We start from the raw sequence: 17,330 nt of genomic DNA on the forward strand, positions 1-17,330 counted from the left end.
ACTGAGTGAATCTCTCTCTCTCTCTCTCTCTCTCTCTCTCTCTCTCTCTCTCTCTCTCTCTCTCTCTCTCTCTCTCTCTCTCTCTCTCTCACTCACTTTTCCGTAATGTCGTTGGACCACTTATCTTCCCGGCGAGCCCACTCGGTCGGTTCAGACATGCGCGAGGAGGGGGCATGGAGAAGGGGGGAGGTAAGGGGCGGGTTTTGGTATATAATACTTCTCACTGAGAACTTTAGCCTGTCGCCTGGTCTTTGGGACAGCCTCTCATTCAACATCGCCATAGCCCTCACCAACTGGGAAACTAACTCAACTGCAACCTCTCCAACCAAATAACGCTCAACGTTAGATTACTGCCAACTGACATGGAAACCCAGAAAAGACACGAACACCACTCAGTTTGCCACACCTGCCGGAGAACGGAAAACACAAGAATGAAGGTAATCTATGGATACCCCACACTTCTTGCTCTTCTGCTTGTTTTGTGCTCGTAAAACAAGCCATTTTTCTACATTGAAAAGACATGCGTAATCGAATACGCCGGCTAGGACAACCTCTCCGGGCTTTTACGCAAGCTTGTTTTTTTGTGTGTTTGCGCATTTTGGTGAGAAGGGACAATTTGAGAACACGGTGAAATATAAATAACTTGACGCGGTGAGAATTTTTAAGGTGCAGAAATTGAGATGGGTTGATTCTTGCATTTAGCTACTTTTCAGTCGGCAACAATAGCTTAACTTTTAAGATCCTTACTCCGGGCACTGTTCTGACGAAACATGATCCTCTCCACTCGCGTCTTGTTCGTGCGTCCCTTTGCTGAACTCGGGACAAACAGGAGATACCTCAAAGACCGCTAGGGGGCGAGTCCTGAGGGTCATAGAGCTCAGTCTGACCGTTATCAGAGGGTGAGCTAGGGGAAATATATGCTGAGTATGGGGATTGAGATAGTTGCCAATTGAATAGCCTGTCTTGCAACTTGTTGAGCTCGTTGTGTAAGAGTGCAGCAGAGATATGGTATCTTATCCCTCAGAATAAGCAACTATTCGAGGTGCAATAGGGCGATAACTGATCACTGTGTAAGATACAGCTGAAATGCAAAATTGCACAGAATAAAAAAATGTCGTTGCGCCAGCTGACTTTTAACTGTAAAAAAATTACTTTTGATTTACGAATCATATTGGATACATTTCATGACGCCGTAGATTATTTGTGAGGGTCGTTTATGCAAGATATTGATTAGAAGCCTGTTATCTGACTTTTGGGCTTTGATTCTGAAATGTATCGATATTTAAGCCGGTAACCTACATTTCCGAACAGTGGCTATGGAAGGCACCAACAATTAGCCTACCAGTTTATATTGTATGCAGTGAATGTTTGATTTTAGATGTGTTATGTTCTCTCCTCAGGTCAAGATGATCTCTTCGTCAAGTCGAGTGCTGGTCATTGCGCTGGCACTGACTCTGTACATCGTTGAAGTGGCCTCGGCAGAAACGCTATGTGGAGGAGAACTGGTGGACGCGCTGCAGTTCGTCTGTGAAGATAGAGGATTCTATTTCAGTAGGTTTCACTAATACCCATTGTAACTTTTGTTTAATAATGTTTTCCCTTTTCATTTCTGCTGGCTTTCCAACTAAATGGACTGTCTCCCGCTCTCGTGTTCCTGTGCGCGAGTGCATCTTTGTGTCTGTCACTGTGTGTGGCATGCGCGTGTTCGCTCTCTTTCTTCCTCACACACACACAACCAGCTGTGCTTCGCTGTGATGTGTCTGAAGACGAAAGCCTTTGCGATACTACTGAGTGGACGCATTCTGTCGCTGTAGCCTACCTCAGATTGCATATGAAAGGGCTGCGAGCAGGGAAAGCACACACGACTCAATGCGACACAATGGGCCACTTGTTTACCACGCATTCCGTGGGGGAAAGTAATAGCACCCAAGAGGCATACCAGTCACCTCACCACGAATGTTCCCAGGCTATAGGCAACCACACTGCGTTTGATCTAGATTTGAAGGATTCAATTATTTCGGTTGAGGGAGGATTAATACTGTTCTATTATTAAAAGGCTAGTTATTGCTCTTATAGTAAACTTAATCTAGACTATAGCATATAGTAAAAGCTATGTGATTGTTATTATTAGCTGATCTAAAATGCATTTGAACAATAACTTGTACATGCAGTTATCAGTATGTAGAACTGAGATGGTGCCTCTCCTGTCCTCTCTTCCCCTGTCATTTCCTCTCCCCCTGACACAGACAGCAAAAACAAAAGGTGGACAACTTAACTTTTAAAATATGTGTCATCTCCCACCCACTGGCATTGACAAACAATCTTTGTGCTGCTGCTTGCCAAGAGAGGTCATTATCCAATTTGGGCCAACATAGATGGGCTCCTCCCCCTCCTCCCTCTGGTTCACCCTTTCTTTTTCTCTCGTGTTCCTCTCTTCCTGCAATGAAGTAGTGGCTTGGCCTCTCCTGAGGTTTCTCCAACATTGTGTAGGGGGTGAAGAAGGACTTCAAACAAGGCCGTTATTGATGAGCTTGGATAGTACTCCCCTGTGCTACGTCTTACTTAACCCTCCACCTCGCTCTCTCTCTTCTCATACCCTCTCTTTTTGTCTCTCTTTTCTCATACCTTTCTCCCTCACGTCTTCTCTTTCGCCCGTTTCCTTTCTGCCTCCCTTGCATAAGCTACCTCTTTGTTGGGACTCACACTCTCTTTCTCTTTAAGTGCATTTCTCTCTCTTTCTTCCACTCTTCTTCTGTTCCTCTCCCTCTATCTCTATCAGCGCCCCTCCTTCCCATCTCATGTCTTTCCCCAGCCTTTTAGATGTACTTTATGTGCACCCCCCCCCCCCCCCCCTTTATCTCTGCTGAGTTGGCAAGGGATAAGATCAAAGGAGAGTGTCCATGTTGTGCCTTTACTCACCCAAAGAGTGAGGGTTTCAGATATATGTGTCTCTTTGTCTGTATTTGGCTATGTGTGTCTCTAATCTCGGTTTCTCTTTTCTTGTCTGTGTGTCTCTAGTTTCTGTGCTTGGCTGTGCTTGGTTATGTGTCTCTGTGCTTGGCTGTGTTGTGTCTGCATTCTCCAGTGTGTGAGGAGTATTTACTGCTGTATTTACCCTCTAAAGGAATTCTGGATGGCTTAATTAAATACCCTAACAAGATGACTACATCCAAAAACAAACAAACACACCAACAAACAAACAACAACTTTTGTCAGAGTTGGCCTCAGATAGCCTTTTATCCTGTGTTTGGTCAAAGTGAAGTGGGCCAATTGTATTTGTCAATTGGGGGAAAACATTATGGATTTGGCCAAACTGCCAATGCTGCTACCTTGATTCACTTTCATTGTGATTTAATTGCTTTAAGTCGTGTGTCTCTCCTCTCCAAATGATCTCTCTCTCCCTTCCTCTCTCTCACTCTGCAGGTAGGCCAACCAGCAGGTCTAACAGCAGACGCTCCCAGAACCGTGGGATCGTGGAGGAGTGTTGTTTCCGTAGCTGTGACCTCAACCTGTTGGAGCAGTACTGTGCCAAACCTGCCAAGTCAGAGAGGGACGTGTCGGCCACCTCTCTACAGGTCATACCCATGGTGCCCACACTCAAACAGGTACGACCTGTTGGGAAAACCAGGAAACCAGCCCTACCTGTCCTCCTCTGTCCTTGACCTCCTCCTCTGTCCCCACATCTCACCTGTCTCCGTTCCACCACGTGCTGAACCCGTATGCCCCCGTCTGTGGGAGTGGCGATAAAACCGTTTGAGGGTTGTGTTATCTCGCGAAAATGGTCAGTGGTAAGCAAGTATCTCCTTCCGAGACTGCTGACCGAGGTGGAAAACACCAGGTCCTGAGAGTACATTTGGGTAGAGGGGAGAAGGGTCAACTGCAGGTTGGTCACAGCTGGTGAGAAAGTGGGCAGATTAGAAAGTGTTATTGTGACACGTTACACCTGCCTGTTAGGGTCAGATCTATTCAGCCTCCTTCAAAACGACCCAAACAAAGAACATCAAGTTCCTTCTTTCAACATTTACAGTGCGCCTCAATTAGTCATGGAACACTAGATGCTCCAAAACGTGCATACATTTGGCACCCTTCGCCGAAACAGCAATAGCTATCTAGCCCTGAGAAACACCAATGTGAATCAAGTCAAAAGAGTGCGTACAAAAACTTCAAAAGAAGCTGCAGGCTTTTTAACTCTGTCAACAACAACCTCAACTGTGGGCAGCATTCCAAAACTCTTAAATGTCTTCCTCTTCTCATCTCCTGTTCTTTACAACTACCCCTCAGGGCTGGATAGATAGATATCCCTCCGTTTTAACTTTCAACTGCCATTTAATGTCAACATCAGTTGGTTGTGAAAGAATAAGGTGATAGGACTATTTAGGACCGCTAATGACTGTTTAAGACTGTTTAGGTCTATTAAGGACATTTTAGTGACTTTCTTTAGGACTATTTAAGACTCTTTAGGTATGTTAAAGACTAATGGTACATGTCTACTACTGTGAGTGAGAGGGGGATATGTTGGGACACATCCCCAGTCGTGCCTTGCAGCAGACTGGGGACTGCTCTCTCTCGCCCAGCTGTTTCCAGGCTGGGGAGTGAATGAGGGAGATAAACTGCAATTGTTGTGTGTGTGTGTGTGTCTAGAGAGAAGGAGAGATACTTTCACACGGAATACTCTCAAAGTGGTATGACCCAAACAAGCCATTCAGGAGGAGTACTAGTTTCGCCCCCACCCATTCTCTATGTCTCTGTCTCTCTCACATGCATACACACACATGCACAAACAACCCCCCTCCCCCTCTGCATGGGGTTTTCTCAGTCTCACTGTTTTAAGGAATTGGCCAGGGATAGTGTTTTTTCACTGGAATGTGTTTACTGCAGAGATAGGTGTGTGTGTGTGTGTGTGTTGGGGGGAGGGGTCATTTAGTGAACAATGAAAGTCTGGTCTCTTGTATGCATTGAGATAGTCTCCCGCATTCCCTCAGACATTATGATGAGGGGGCGGAGCCTAGCTCTTGTTGACAACTTTCTTTAGGGGTTGTCGGGGAAAATAGCCGTTGTAATCAGAATCAGCAGCGACCTTCAAGTGTATGGTGAGCTCCGAATGTACTGACACATCTTTTAACTTTTAACTTTCTCTCTCTTTTTCCCAACTCCACAGGATGTCCCAAGAAAACATGTGACTGTGAAGTATTCCAAATATGAGATGTGGCAGAAGAAGGCTGCTCAGCGGCTCCGGAGGGGCGTCCCGGCCATCCTCAGGGCCCGGAAGTTCCGGAGGCAGGCGGTGAAGATCAAGGCCCAAGAGCAGGCGATGTTCCACCGGCCTCTGATCACCCTGCCCAGCAAGCTTCCCCCAGTCCTGCCCCCCACGGAAAACTACGTCAGCCACAATTGAGCCTCCCCACCAGCACCGCAAACCCCCCATCGAAAGCCCTTTGCACAGACAACGAGTTTGGAGGGAGATGAAGAAAAAAAAAAGACTAGGGGATTATAGCTTTGTCTCTGACGTCATTTCTGTGGCAAGTCCTCATTTGACCTCTTCCCCCACCCAGCCCACCCCCAAGTCCCGTCCGAGCCCACCAACCAACCTCCCTAACCCCCTCCCCATCTACTACTTTTTGACCCCAAACCTACCCTAGCCCCCCTCGCCAGACACTCAAACATACGTTCACATTCTTCCTGTCCTGACTCTCTCTCTTGCTCTCTATCTCTTTCATTCACCGACACAAAAGACACCAACACAAACAATGAACAAAAAGTTAACTATTAGGCTGAATGCAATTTAGGTGGATCCTTAAATAAAAAAGAGAAAGAAAGGAAGAAAATAAGAAGATGAAAGAGCTCTATGGCAAGCGTCAAGAGGACAGCAAGCGGAATGTTTTTTGTCCTTGTGGAAGACAACAGAAAGTGAAGAAACAGCTTGCATAAAATAACGCTTTCCCGAGGCAGAAAAATGATCTCTGTTAGTCCTTTTTGTTATTAGTTTGCACATCTAACTATAAATGGACTTCCACACTGTAAGGAATTATTTTGTAAAATTAGATTCCTGTTCCAGCACCTTTTAATCACAAACAATAAGCAGAAAAGAAGTCTGCAAAATTGCACATCGCCACGGATTACGTCAAAGTAAAGAAAAGAAAGCACTATTTTCTTATGAACAATGAACGTGTAGCTTAAAAAAATGTCATGGTGCTAGCTTTGGAAATGGACTCAAAGAAGAAGTGGCTGAAATGCACGTTTGTTCCCCCTTTGAATGAATATTAAAACTTTCCGTTTTAAGGAAAGTGTGACTTTAAAAAGGAGAATAAAAAACGGTGCGTGCTAGCACTCTGTGCTAACGGCTCGCCAGAGGAAGTGGTAGGGGGACCTGATACCCACTCCCCGCTCCCTCTCCGATGGCCCCAAGGCCCTAGGAGAACTTGGAGCAGTGTGGGGCCATAACAGTACATTATGGACCGCCTGGATTGGAACAGTAGTTTGACTTCCTGGTCTGGGACAGTACTTCCTGTTTTGTCGTGGCTTTGCAGAACCCTGGCCTGCTCTGGAAGGAAGTGACACGTTAATATGGACACAGAACGAGTGGGATAATGATGATAATATTTTTGGTTTTTGACATATTTCTTTTTTCTTTTCATATCTGTGTTTCAAGGAGAGAGAAAAAAGGTAAACCCTGTCAGTTTCTGGTACCGTGACATTCCTGGTTTTAGCGAAATAGGCATTTTTTGGTAAAAAAAAAAAATCTGTCGTTATTGTTATAATATTATTCTACAGTTTTTAAGAAAGGCACAAATTTCAATTCAAAGGGAAAAAACAGCAATAATGTCAACTAACATTTTATTTTAAATTGTATATCAGTAGTATTCACATGCTTTTGCCTGAAAATAAATACTTGAATATATATGTATATGTATATATATATATGTATGTATATGTATGTATATATATATATATATATATATATGTGTACAGTATGTGTGTGTGTATATATATAAATATATAGATATATAATTAGTTTCCAGGGACATTGTGTTATTTTCTTTTAGTCTGAGCTGTATCTTGCGTAATGAGCCGCCAAGCTTTTTTGTTTGTTTGTTGAAATACAAATAAGGGCACTGTATAAAGGCATTATTTATTTTGTTATAAAAATATATATGAAAAATTGGTCCAAATAATATACATAGCACTGATGCTCAACTGACAGATTTATTTTGTATGATCTCTTTTTTCCCATTTGACTTGTAATTCTTTTTGTAGATGCTTTGTACCAAAAAACTTTTTTTTTCTCATTTTCGTTTGCCACAGAGTTACTTTAAATTAATATTTTAGTAGCAGAATAGCCTGGATTGCTTAGATATGTTATGTCACAGAAATAGGCACATACTCTGACTACACAGGTCGGCATGGACATTTAGAAGCCTGGACGGGTTAAAGGAACATATCCATGACTGACCTGATTAGCAAATACCAGTTCAACAACATTATGCATTGATTGTACACAACCCACTACGTTTTAAACCACTTTAGTATTGCTGGCCAGGGACTGATCAGTCCTTTTTATCCTACATTTACATTTTCTTTGTCTCTGTATTAATGTGCATGATGGCCAATCATGCTATATAAAGAGCATTTGCGTTCATTTGCCAGTGCCATTTATAGTGTGTACGATTGTCATAGTTATATGAGAGACTTCCGTTCTGATTGGCTCTTGGGGATTGGAGAGCACCCTACCCTTCCTCCCAGTGCAGTCTGGGTAACTTGCATGTGCTGGTGGTCAGTCAGTCAGTGTGGTGGGCACCCTGCTCTGGGGGTGATGATGTCACTATGACATCCCCGTAAACGTCACTATGACATTTGACATAAGTCAAACAAAGGTCACCTACAGCAGACTCTGTACATCAATCTCGACTCTCACTCATCCTCTCTCAATCCCTTTCTTATTCAACAACATGCCCTAGATGTTCTATCTATCTGCCTTTTGCCATGGGAACAGGAGTGCAGCATTCCTCCCATACCACCCCATCCCTGATCAATCATCAACATGTATTCGATGAAGGGCTACCATACTGAACCATTTTTGAAGCAGTTGAACTACTCAGGAAAATCTATGGTTTCTAAAGAGGGAGATGTGGAGTTGTTGTTGAGTGGAAGGGATTCATTATTGTAGTGGGACTAGGGCGACAGAGCGCTAAGCCATATCTGGCAACAGTGACACTGCCCTCCAGGTGACAAACCACTGCTCACCCATTCACTATAGGCTCCATGGAAGTCTGTGCCACAACTTTTTTTCATGCTATTTTATATGGCCCATAAAATGGATGGATATTTAACGAATACTCGTCCCAGTAGGGGTAGAGGTGAATCGAGCCAATACTGAATATCCTCTCTCTTCCCCTCCACCTTAAGAGGGCCCTGACCTACCCTATGAACTACGACCTTTATGACCACCATGCCTATATGTCCTGTCTTTGACTCTATATTCCACTTGTGTAACAAAGCAGTGCAATTATTATTATTATATTTCCCGGACGGTTATCTATCTTGTTTCCAGACAGTGACAACGACAAGGTTTATTTTTTATTTTATTTGAAATTTGTTCTTCCTGCTAGGACTGCATTCACTATTGTATTGTTCAAACAGGCTACTATAGTGTTCTTTTGAATGGTGTGGAAGACAACCACTTCTTTGCGCTGGATATGAAGGGATCTCTTGCCAAGCATCGGCTACATTTTTTGTGTCAGTAACCCACTCAGCCTGTGCATATTTTATCGATTTAACCTCTGCACGCTAGAACGTCCGAAATGCACAATTCATGTACTTTCATTTTTAATATCAATAAAAAAAAAACATTTTATCAAACATCTGGAGTCTCTTCAGTTAATTTTTTACAGTGTCTTGATGTGTGCATTGCCTGCATGTGCTTTGTGTGCGTGGGTGCGTGTGTGTGTGTCTCTGCGAGAGGGAGAAGGAGAGCAGAGAGAGTGTGAGAACAAAATAAAGTGTGGAGTCGAGGCATCTGTTTGGATAATCTTTTTTTATCAGTTAAACTATGTTCAATGTAAATTATTCAGTACATCTCCAGGCCTTACAAAGAATACCTCCTCTATGCTGCTGCTCTCTGGCCGTGGCTGCTGTGTGATAGGGGAAAAGTGTGCCAACGTGCAAAGCAACATGCACTCAGAGGACTGTGAAAGACAGGCCGGCAGAATCTCTCTCTTTTTTCTCTCACTCTCTCCTTGTCCCTCCACAGTACATCATGCTCCGGGGTGAAGTTTCCCCTAGGTACAAATCTAGGATCAGCTCCAAGCCTAACCTTAACCATTAGTGGGGGAAATGCAAAACTGACCCACGGGGAAATGTCACCCTATACCACACGCCACACCAATGCTGTGTTCAGCAGAACGCAAAGTTGGTGGAATGTTCAGATAGAAATTATACAGTATTATGTCAAAAAACACCTCTCTTGGGTGCACGCTTTGTTTTTTACCCAAGGACTACACAGCTGATTCAAATAACCAACTCATCACCAAGCTTTGATTATTTAAATCAGCTATGTAGTGCTAGGGCAAAAAACAATTAGGGTACAATATCTTGGTTTGGTCTGAGACTTCCCAGAACAGAAAATGGTGATTGGAAGAGATACTATGGTCACAATGACGTGTATTGACGTTTTAAATGTTTTTAAATGTTGTTCTTTGGTTGCTATCAAAAGCTTTTAACTTAAGAAGTAGAGCGTAATCTTGTTTTCTTTGGCCTTTGTGTTTTAGCATTTAATTCAAAGCTCTGTAGTATAGCGATGGGATGCACATGTGCTGCTGTTGTTGGGAAGTGGGGAAGATTTCTGATGAAGGAATGTGTGTTTGAGCGAGAGAGAGAGAGAGAGAGAGAGAGAGAGAGAGAGAGAGAGAGAGAGAGAGAGAGAGAGAGAGAGAGAGAGAGAGAGAGAGAGAGAGAGAGAGAGAGAGAGAGAGAGAGAGAGAGAGAGAGAGAGAGAGAGAGAGAGAGAGAGAGAGAGAGAGAATTCTCTATGACTATGAGACTCGAAATTGAGCTCAGGTGCATCCTATTTCCATTGATCATCCTTGAGATGTTTCTACAAATTGATTGGAGTCCACCTGTGGTAAATTCAATTGATTGGACATGATTTGGAAAAGCACACACCTGTCTATATAAGGTCTCACAGTTGACAGTGCATGTCAGAGCAAAAACCAAGCCATGAGGTTGAAGGAATTGTCCATAGAGCTCCGAGACAGGATTGTGTCGAGGCACAGATCTACCAAAACATTTCTGCAGCATTGAAGTTCCCCAAGAACACAGTGGCCTCGAATCATTCTTAAATGGAAGAAGTTTGGAACCACCAAGACTCTTAGAGCTGGCTGCCCGGCCAAACTGAGCAATCGGGGGAGAAGGTGGTCAGGGAGGTGACAAAGAACCCGATGGTCACTCAGATAGAGCTCTAGAGTTATTCTGTGGAGATGGGAGAACCTTCCAGAAGGACAACCATCTCTGCAGCTCTCCACCAATCAGGCCTTTATGGTAGAGTAGCCAGATGGAAGCCACTCCTCAGTAAAAGGCACATGACAGCCCGCTTGGAGTTTGCCAAAAGGCACCTAAAGACTCTCAGACCATGAGAAACAAGATTCTCTGGTCTGAAGAACCCAAGATCGAACTCTTTGGCCTGAATGCCAAGCGTCACGTCTGGAGGAAACCTGGCACCATCCCTACGGTGAAGCATGGTGGTGGCAACATCATGCTGTGGGGATGTTTTTCAGCGGCAGGGACTGGGAGACTAGTCAGGATCGAGGCTAAGATGAACGGAGCTGAAATCACCCAAAATCAGCATCTAGGGGCAACTTCACCCTACTCCGGAAACCTGCTGACAACATGACTGAACCAGGCAAGTGGATGCTTTAGAACGGAAAAGCTTGTCTGTGAATTATAATGGTGACATCAGACATGGCAAACCGACATGTATGCACACACACATTCACACTTTCTCTAAAACATACATTTTCTCATTGATATGCACAGGCATGTGCAAACACAGACAAATATTACCTTTTTTGCACACACACACATAGTCGGCCAGAAACCTCAACAGGAAATGTTGGAATAGAAACTGTGCACGAGACACCGGATCTTGTAATTTTATATTGTATGACTGGAACTCACTGTCCTCACGTCCTGTTGGTCCCTCAGAATTAATTTTACATTCTACTGGTGAGTTTATTGAAAATGGGAGCAACATCTTAAAACGAAAAAATGTATGGTGGTTCACTGGGAATTTTTACATATAAGCTGAGTTCCCAGAGAGACTGTTTTTTTTTTTCAATGCCACCCTTGGCTTTCACCAAATCCTTTGTCTGTGTCATGCAAACCACACAATATATGGCATGACAACGAACGCCAGATGTTCTCAACATCAGAGTCAGAGTTCTTAGAAGTTCTTTTGTGGCAGTAAATGCATGGTTCCTAATGCAGCTACCTTTAGGTAGCATTGTTCTAGAATGATCCGCAAGCTGCAAAGCACCATTGTGAAAGGGTCTCCTCGTCAGACAGACCTGCTCTTACAGGCTTCATCTGCACTTACCACACCTGTGAGTGTGTGCGTGTGTGTGTGTGGTGTGTATGTGTGTCTCTGTATGTGGTGTGTGTGTTTATGCATGACTGCATACTGCCATACCTCTATGAAATGTGTATGCCACAGGTGTGTGTCTTTGTGTGTGCGCCAGCCTGGAGCTAGCCTTGGTGTGTGCCCATGCCCCTGCAGATGTTTATGTACAAATTCCTAAGAGGCTGGTGATGAGGGAAAGTCTCAGATGTGGTTCTCTCAGGCCTCAGGGGCTGTCAGGATGGTGCATGACAGAGAAGGAGTTGGCACGGCATCACAACCAAAACCTTGACAGACTTATTAACAATTTATTATTTCTCCTTCTGTTTCTGTAAACTTAGCCAGCACCTGTCCAGTCATTTCAGGCCATTGCTGTTTCGTCATCAGGAGGAGAGGTTCTTTGAGGTGAGAGGAATCAGTTAAGGGTGTGGACTAGGTCGGGGATCTGTTACATAAATGTTCACGTCTGTCTGCAATCTATCTTGAGGTCAGGTGAAGGAGATAAAACTTTCACGTGCGAAGGATTAGCATCACTGAATATCTGAATGAATCATTACTTTGCGGAGATGGAGCTTGAAGTAAGGAACGTCCCTTTTTGCAATGAAGGTTCTCAAACAAAAGCAATGCAATGGCTTTAAATTAATTGATATGCCACATCAGATTCTTCCATGTGGTCATTCAGTGAATCTTGTGGGTGCAGCCTGGATTGTAAACACAGGTGGACTTTTCAGAAGGGGAGGGGCTGGGTACGGGCATTGGCAGTGGCTTTCAGAGAGGGACATGGATTTGTCTGCTTGCTCGTCAGTCCAGATTTGAAAACATCTACTCCAAGACTGAAATCGAGTAGTGGCATGCAAGATTTTGTTCTGGATTTCAAGATAAGGATCTGTAAACAAATGGTGAAGAGAGCAGAGGAGAAATAGAAGAGAGGAGAGGAGAGGAGAGGAAGAGGAGGAGGAAGAGAAGAGGGGAGAGGAGGAGGAGGATGAGGAGGGGAGGATAAGAAAAGAGAAGAGATGTGGGTGGCACAGTTCTCCAGGCCCCTGACATTGGAAACTGCCAAAGAGCACACTGGTGTTAGTTGTGGTTGGCCGACGCACGGGATGCACAGAAGCCCAGGCCAACTATTGAAACACAGGGTTTGGCAATCTCATCCCTGGCCACAGAGGCTCAGCCACAAGAGGCCAACGCCAGGACTCTGTCTCCTCCTATTTCCTCTCTTTCTCTTTATCGTATCGCTCCTTTCTTTATCAAGCTCTACTGCCCTTTATCTTTTTTCTCTCCTTTATCTAACTTTCCCCTTTCTTTCTCCCCCCGCTCTCTCTCTCCTGGGGAAGTGTGCTCACACATTCCTCTGTCCCATCACTGCCTCCCTAATTGCTCTGGGGAGAGAGAGAGAGAGAGAGAGAGAGAGAGAGAGAGAGAGAGAGAGAGAGAGGAGAGAGAGAGAGAGAGAGAGAGAGAGAGAGAGAGAGAGAGAGAGAGAGAGAGAGAGAGAGAGAGAGAGAGAGAGAGAGAGAGAGAGAGAGAGAGAGAGAGAAGAGAGAGAGAGAGAGAGAGAGAGAGAGAGAGAGAGAGAGAGAGAGAGAGAGAGAGAGAGAGAGAGAGAGAGAGAGAAGAGAGAGAGAGAGAGAGAGAGAGAGAGAGAGAGAGAGAGAGAGAGAGAGAGAGAGAGAGAGAGAGAGAGAGAGAGAGAGAGAGAGAGAGAGAGAGAGAGAGAGAGAGAGAGAGAGAGAGAGAGAGAGAGAGAGAGAGAGAGAGAGAGAGAGAACTGTCTGAAACCACCAAACACCCTGGACTAGCCTAGCTCTGTTTGTGTCCCACCTGCCTCTCCCTCCCTTCTCCTGCTCTTTCTATCTCTATGCAAAGGTGGAGTAATTTATATTAAATAATTATATTTCTCCCATCTCTCCTCCTTCCAAAGGGGCTGATTTCATAATGAAATCACTTTCACTCCACATCCCCGGGCTGTGTTATGTTAGTTAGCGCAGGGCTAAGGCATAAAGAAGAGCTTGTGTTTCTTCAGTGCTCCACAAAGCCATCTAATTGTCAGCTCCTAATCAGCCAGGCCCTGCGTGGAGGCCTTCCTAATTATGTAACCATAGTTTCTGACTTGTGATCAATGGAAGGGGGACTAGTTTTTTGTGTTTTGGGTTAGAGGAGGTATAACATTGTGTGGTGGAGTGCTAAGAGAGTATGGACCAATTCACCAGGGAAGTGAATGTTGTTTGTTGCTTGTGGTCCTGTTGGAGTCTAATGTTAGTTACCTTTACCTGTGTCTGTCCCCAACCACTTTGTTGTACTAACTGCATCAAATTAGAACAATTGCAACAATTAGCCAAAGGTCAGAAAAAGGTTAGAAAATAATATGTGTGTGTATGTGGTGGGGGGGGGGGGGGTTAGTATTGATTATATTGAAGTTCCAAAAAGTGTCCAAGAAAGTGTGTCATTAAGACAAATGACACAGACAGAAGTGAGTGGATGGGACAATGTGTGTGGGATAGGCTGGATAGGCCAATGGGAAACCGTGTGTTACGCCATACATAATCATAACAAAGAGACAAGCGGTTTCAAATGTGGTCACTGGGTCATTACATGATGATTTCCTCTTACTGGAAAACAAGGGGTCCACAGCCATTCCCTAAAGTATACTGTCTGTGTGTCCCAGAGAAAGAGAATGTATACGTTTGTGTGTGTGGTTTTGAGCTTGACATATACTTACCAAGGGTCAAATGTTACCTCATATGGCCTCATGATTTTAAGCAGAAAATTACCTAATTGTGTCAGGTACTGCGTTTGTAAGAGAACGTAAAGTAGCAATCTGGATTTCCAGTCTCGGTGTGTGACCTAAAATGACAGTTTTTACATTACCAAAATGTATTCCTCCCTGTTTTAAAAAGGCAAACTTTATTTTGGGTTAGGAGCAATAGGAGTGAAGTTCACGGGGGTGGTCGTAAAATGTTTAAAAACACAACACTGCACTTAATCAAATGAACAGTCTTCGGGCATCCATCATTTTTGCACATCCATGTCACCCTGCTAGGGTCACATCAAATTATATTTGTCACATGCGCCGAATACAACAGGTGTAGACCTTACTGTGAAATGCTTACTTACAAGCACTTAACCAACAATGCAGTTCAAGAAATAGAGTTAAGAAAATATTTACTAAATAAACTTTTTTTTTTTTTTTTTACTTTAGTAACACAAGAAAATTACATTACAATAACGAGGCTATATACAGGGGGTACCGGTACCGAGTTAATTTGTAAAGTGACTATGCATAGATAATAAACAGCGAGTAGTGTCAATGTAAATAGTCCGGGCGGCAACTTGATTAATTGTTCAGCAGTATTATGGCTTGGGGGAAGAAGCTGTTAAGGAGCCTTTTGGTCCTAGACATGGCGCTCCGGTACCGCTTGCCGTGCGGAAGCAGAGAGAACAGTCAATGACTTGGGTGACTGCAGTCGTATAATATTTTTGGGGCCTTCATCTGACACTGCCTAGTATATACAGTTGAAGTCGGAAGTTTACTTACACTTAGGTTGGAGTCATAAACTCATTTTTCAACCACTCCACACATTTCTTGTTAACAAACTATAGTTTTGGCAAGTCGGTTAGGGCATCTACTTTGTGCATGACACAAGTAATTTTTCCAACAATTGTTTACAGACAGATTATTTCACTTATAATTCACTGTATCACAATTCCAGTGGGTCAGAAGTTTACATACACTAAGTTGACTGTGCCTTTAAACAGCTTGGAAAATTCCAGAAAATGATGTCATGGCTGTAGAAGCTTCTGATAGGCTAATTGACCTCATTTGAGTCAATTGGAGGTGTACCTGTGGATGTATTTCAAGGCCTACCTTCAAACTCAGTGCCTCTTTGCTTGACATCATGGGAAAATCAAAAGAAATCAGCCAAGACCTCATGATGGTAGACCTCCACAAGTCTGGTTCATCCTTGGGAGCAATTTCCAAATGCCTGAAGGTACCACGTTCATCTGTACAAACAATAGTATGCAAGTGTAAACACCATGGGACCACGTAGCCGTCATACCTCTCAGGAAGGAGACGTGTTCTGTCTCCTAGAGATGAACGTACTTTGGTGCAAAAAGTGCAAATCAATCCCAGAACAACAGCAAGGACCTTGTGAAGATGCTGGAGGAAACCGGTACAAAAGTATCTATATCCACAGTAAAACGCGTCCTATATCGACATAACCTGAAAGGCCGCTCAGCAAGGAAGAAGCCACTGCTCCAAAAACGCCATAAAAAAGCCAGACTACAGTTTGCAACTGCACATGTGGACAAAGATCGTACTTTTTGGAGAAATGTCCTCTGGTCTGATGAAACAAAAATACAACTGTTTGGCCATAATGACCATTGTTATGTTTGGAGGATTAAGGGGAAGGCTTGCAAGCCGAAGAACACCATCCCAACCATGAAGCACGGGGGTGGCAGCATCATGCTGTGGGGGTGTATTGCTGCAGGAAGGACTGGTGCACTTCACAAAATAGATGGCATCATGAGGAAGGAAAATTATGTAGATATATTGAAGCATCATCTCAAGACATCAGTCAGGAAGTTAAAGCTTGGTCACAAATGGGTCTTCCAAATGGACAATGACCCCAAGCATACTTCCAAAGTTGTGGCAAAATGGCTTAAGGACAACAAAGTCAAGGTATTGGAGTGGCCATCACAAAGCCCTGACCTCAATCCTATAGAATATTTGTGGGCAGAACTGAAAAAGCGTGAGCGAGCAAGGAGGCCTACAAACCTGACTCAGTTACACGAGCTCTGTCAGGAGGACTGGGCCAAAATTCACCCAGCTTATTGTGGGAAGCTTGTGGAAGGCTACCTGAAATGTTTGACCCAAGTTAAACAATTTAAAGACAATGCTACCAAATACTAATTAAGTGTATGTAAACTTCTGAGCCACTGGGAATGTGATGAAAGAAATAAAAGCTGAAATAAATAATTCTCTACTATTATTCTGACATTTCACATTCTTAAAATAAAGCGGTGATCCTAACTGACCTAAGACAGGGAATTTTTACTACGGTTAAATGTCAGGAATTGTGAAAAACTGAGTTGACATGTATTTGGCTAAGATGTATGTAAACTTGCGACTTCAACTGTAGGTCCTGGATGTCAGGAAGCTTGGCCCCAGTGATGTACTGGGCCATACGCGCTACCCTCTGTAGCGCCTTACAGTCAGATGCCGAGCAGTTGCCATACCAGGCGGTGATGCAACCGGTCAGGATGCTCTCGATGGTGCAGCTGTATAACTTTTTGAGGATCTGGGGACCCATGCCAAATCTTGTCAGTCTCCTGAGGGGGAAAAGGTGTTGTTGTGCCCTCTTCACAACTGTCTTGGTGTGTTTGGACCATGATAGTTTGTTGGTGATGTGCCAAGAGTGTGCAAAGCTGTCATTAAGGCAAAGGGTGGCTATTTGAAGAATCTCAAATGTAAAATATATTTTGATTAGTTTAACACTTTTTTTGGTTACTACATGATTCGATATGATATATTTTATAGTTTTGATCTCTTCACTATTATTGTACAATGTAAAAAATAGTAAAAATAAAGAAAAACCATTGAATGAGTATGTGTGTCCAAACTTTTGACTAGTAGTGTATGTTGGTTGGTGGTACGGATTTGGACACGTCCTTGCACTTTGAAAGCGATGATGATGTCGTGGTGAGTGAAATAAGTAAA

At 43.7% G+C, this 17,330-nt stretch overlaps 1 protein-coding gene across 1 annotated transcript; it reads left to right on the forward strand.

Moving 5' to 3' along the window:
* The first annotated feature begins 254 nt into the window (after positions 1–254).
* Positions 255–8,858, forward strand: igf2b (insulin-like growth factor 2b). Its single transcript, XM_084169068.1, has 4 exons — positions 255–437; positions 1,401–1,551; positions 3,424–3,605; positions 5,159–8,858. The coding sequence occupies exons 1-4, from the start codon at positions 363–365 to the stop codon at positions 5,393–5,395; spliced, it is 645 nt and encodes a 214-aa protein (XP_084025194.1). The 5' UTR covers positions 255–362; the 3' UTR covers positions 5,396–8,858.
* The last annotated feature ends 8,472 nt before the right edge of the window (positions 8,859–17,330 follow it).

This window comes from Coregonus lavaretus (genome assembly GCF_964263955.1).
Source record: "Coregonus lavaretus genome assembly, chromosome: 9".
In the NCBI taxonomy this organism is placed as follows: domain Eukaryota; kingdom Metazoa; phylum Chordata; class Actinopteri; order Salmoniformes; family Salmonidae; genus Coregonus; species Coregonus lavaretus.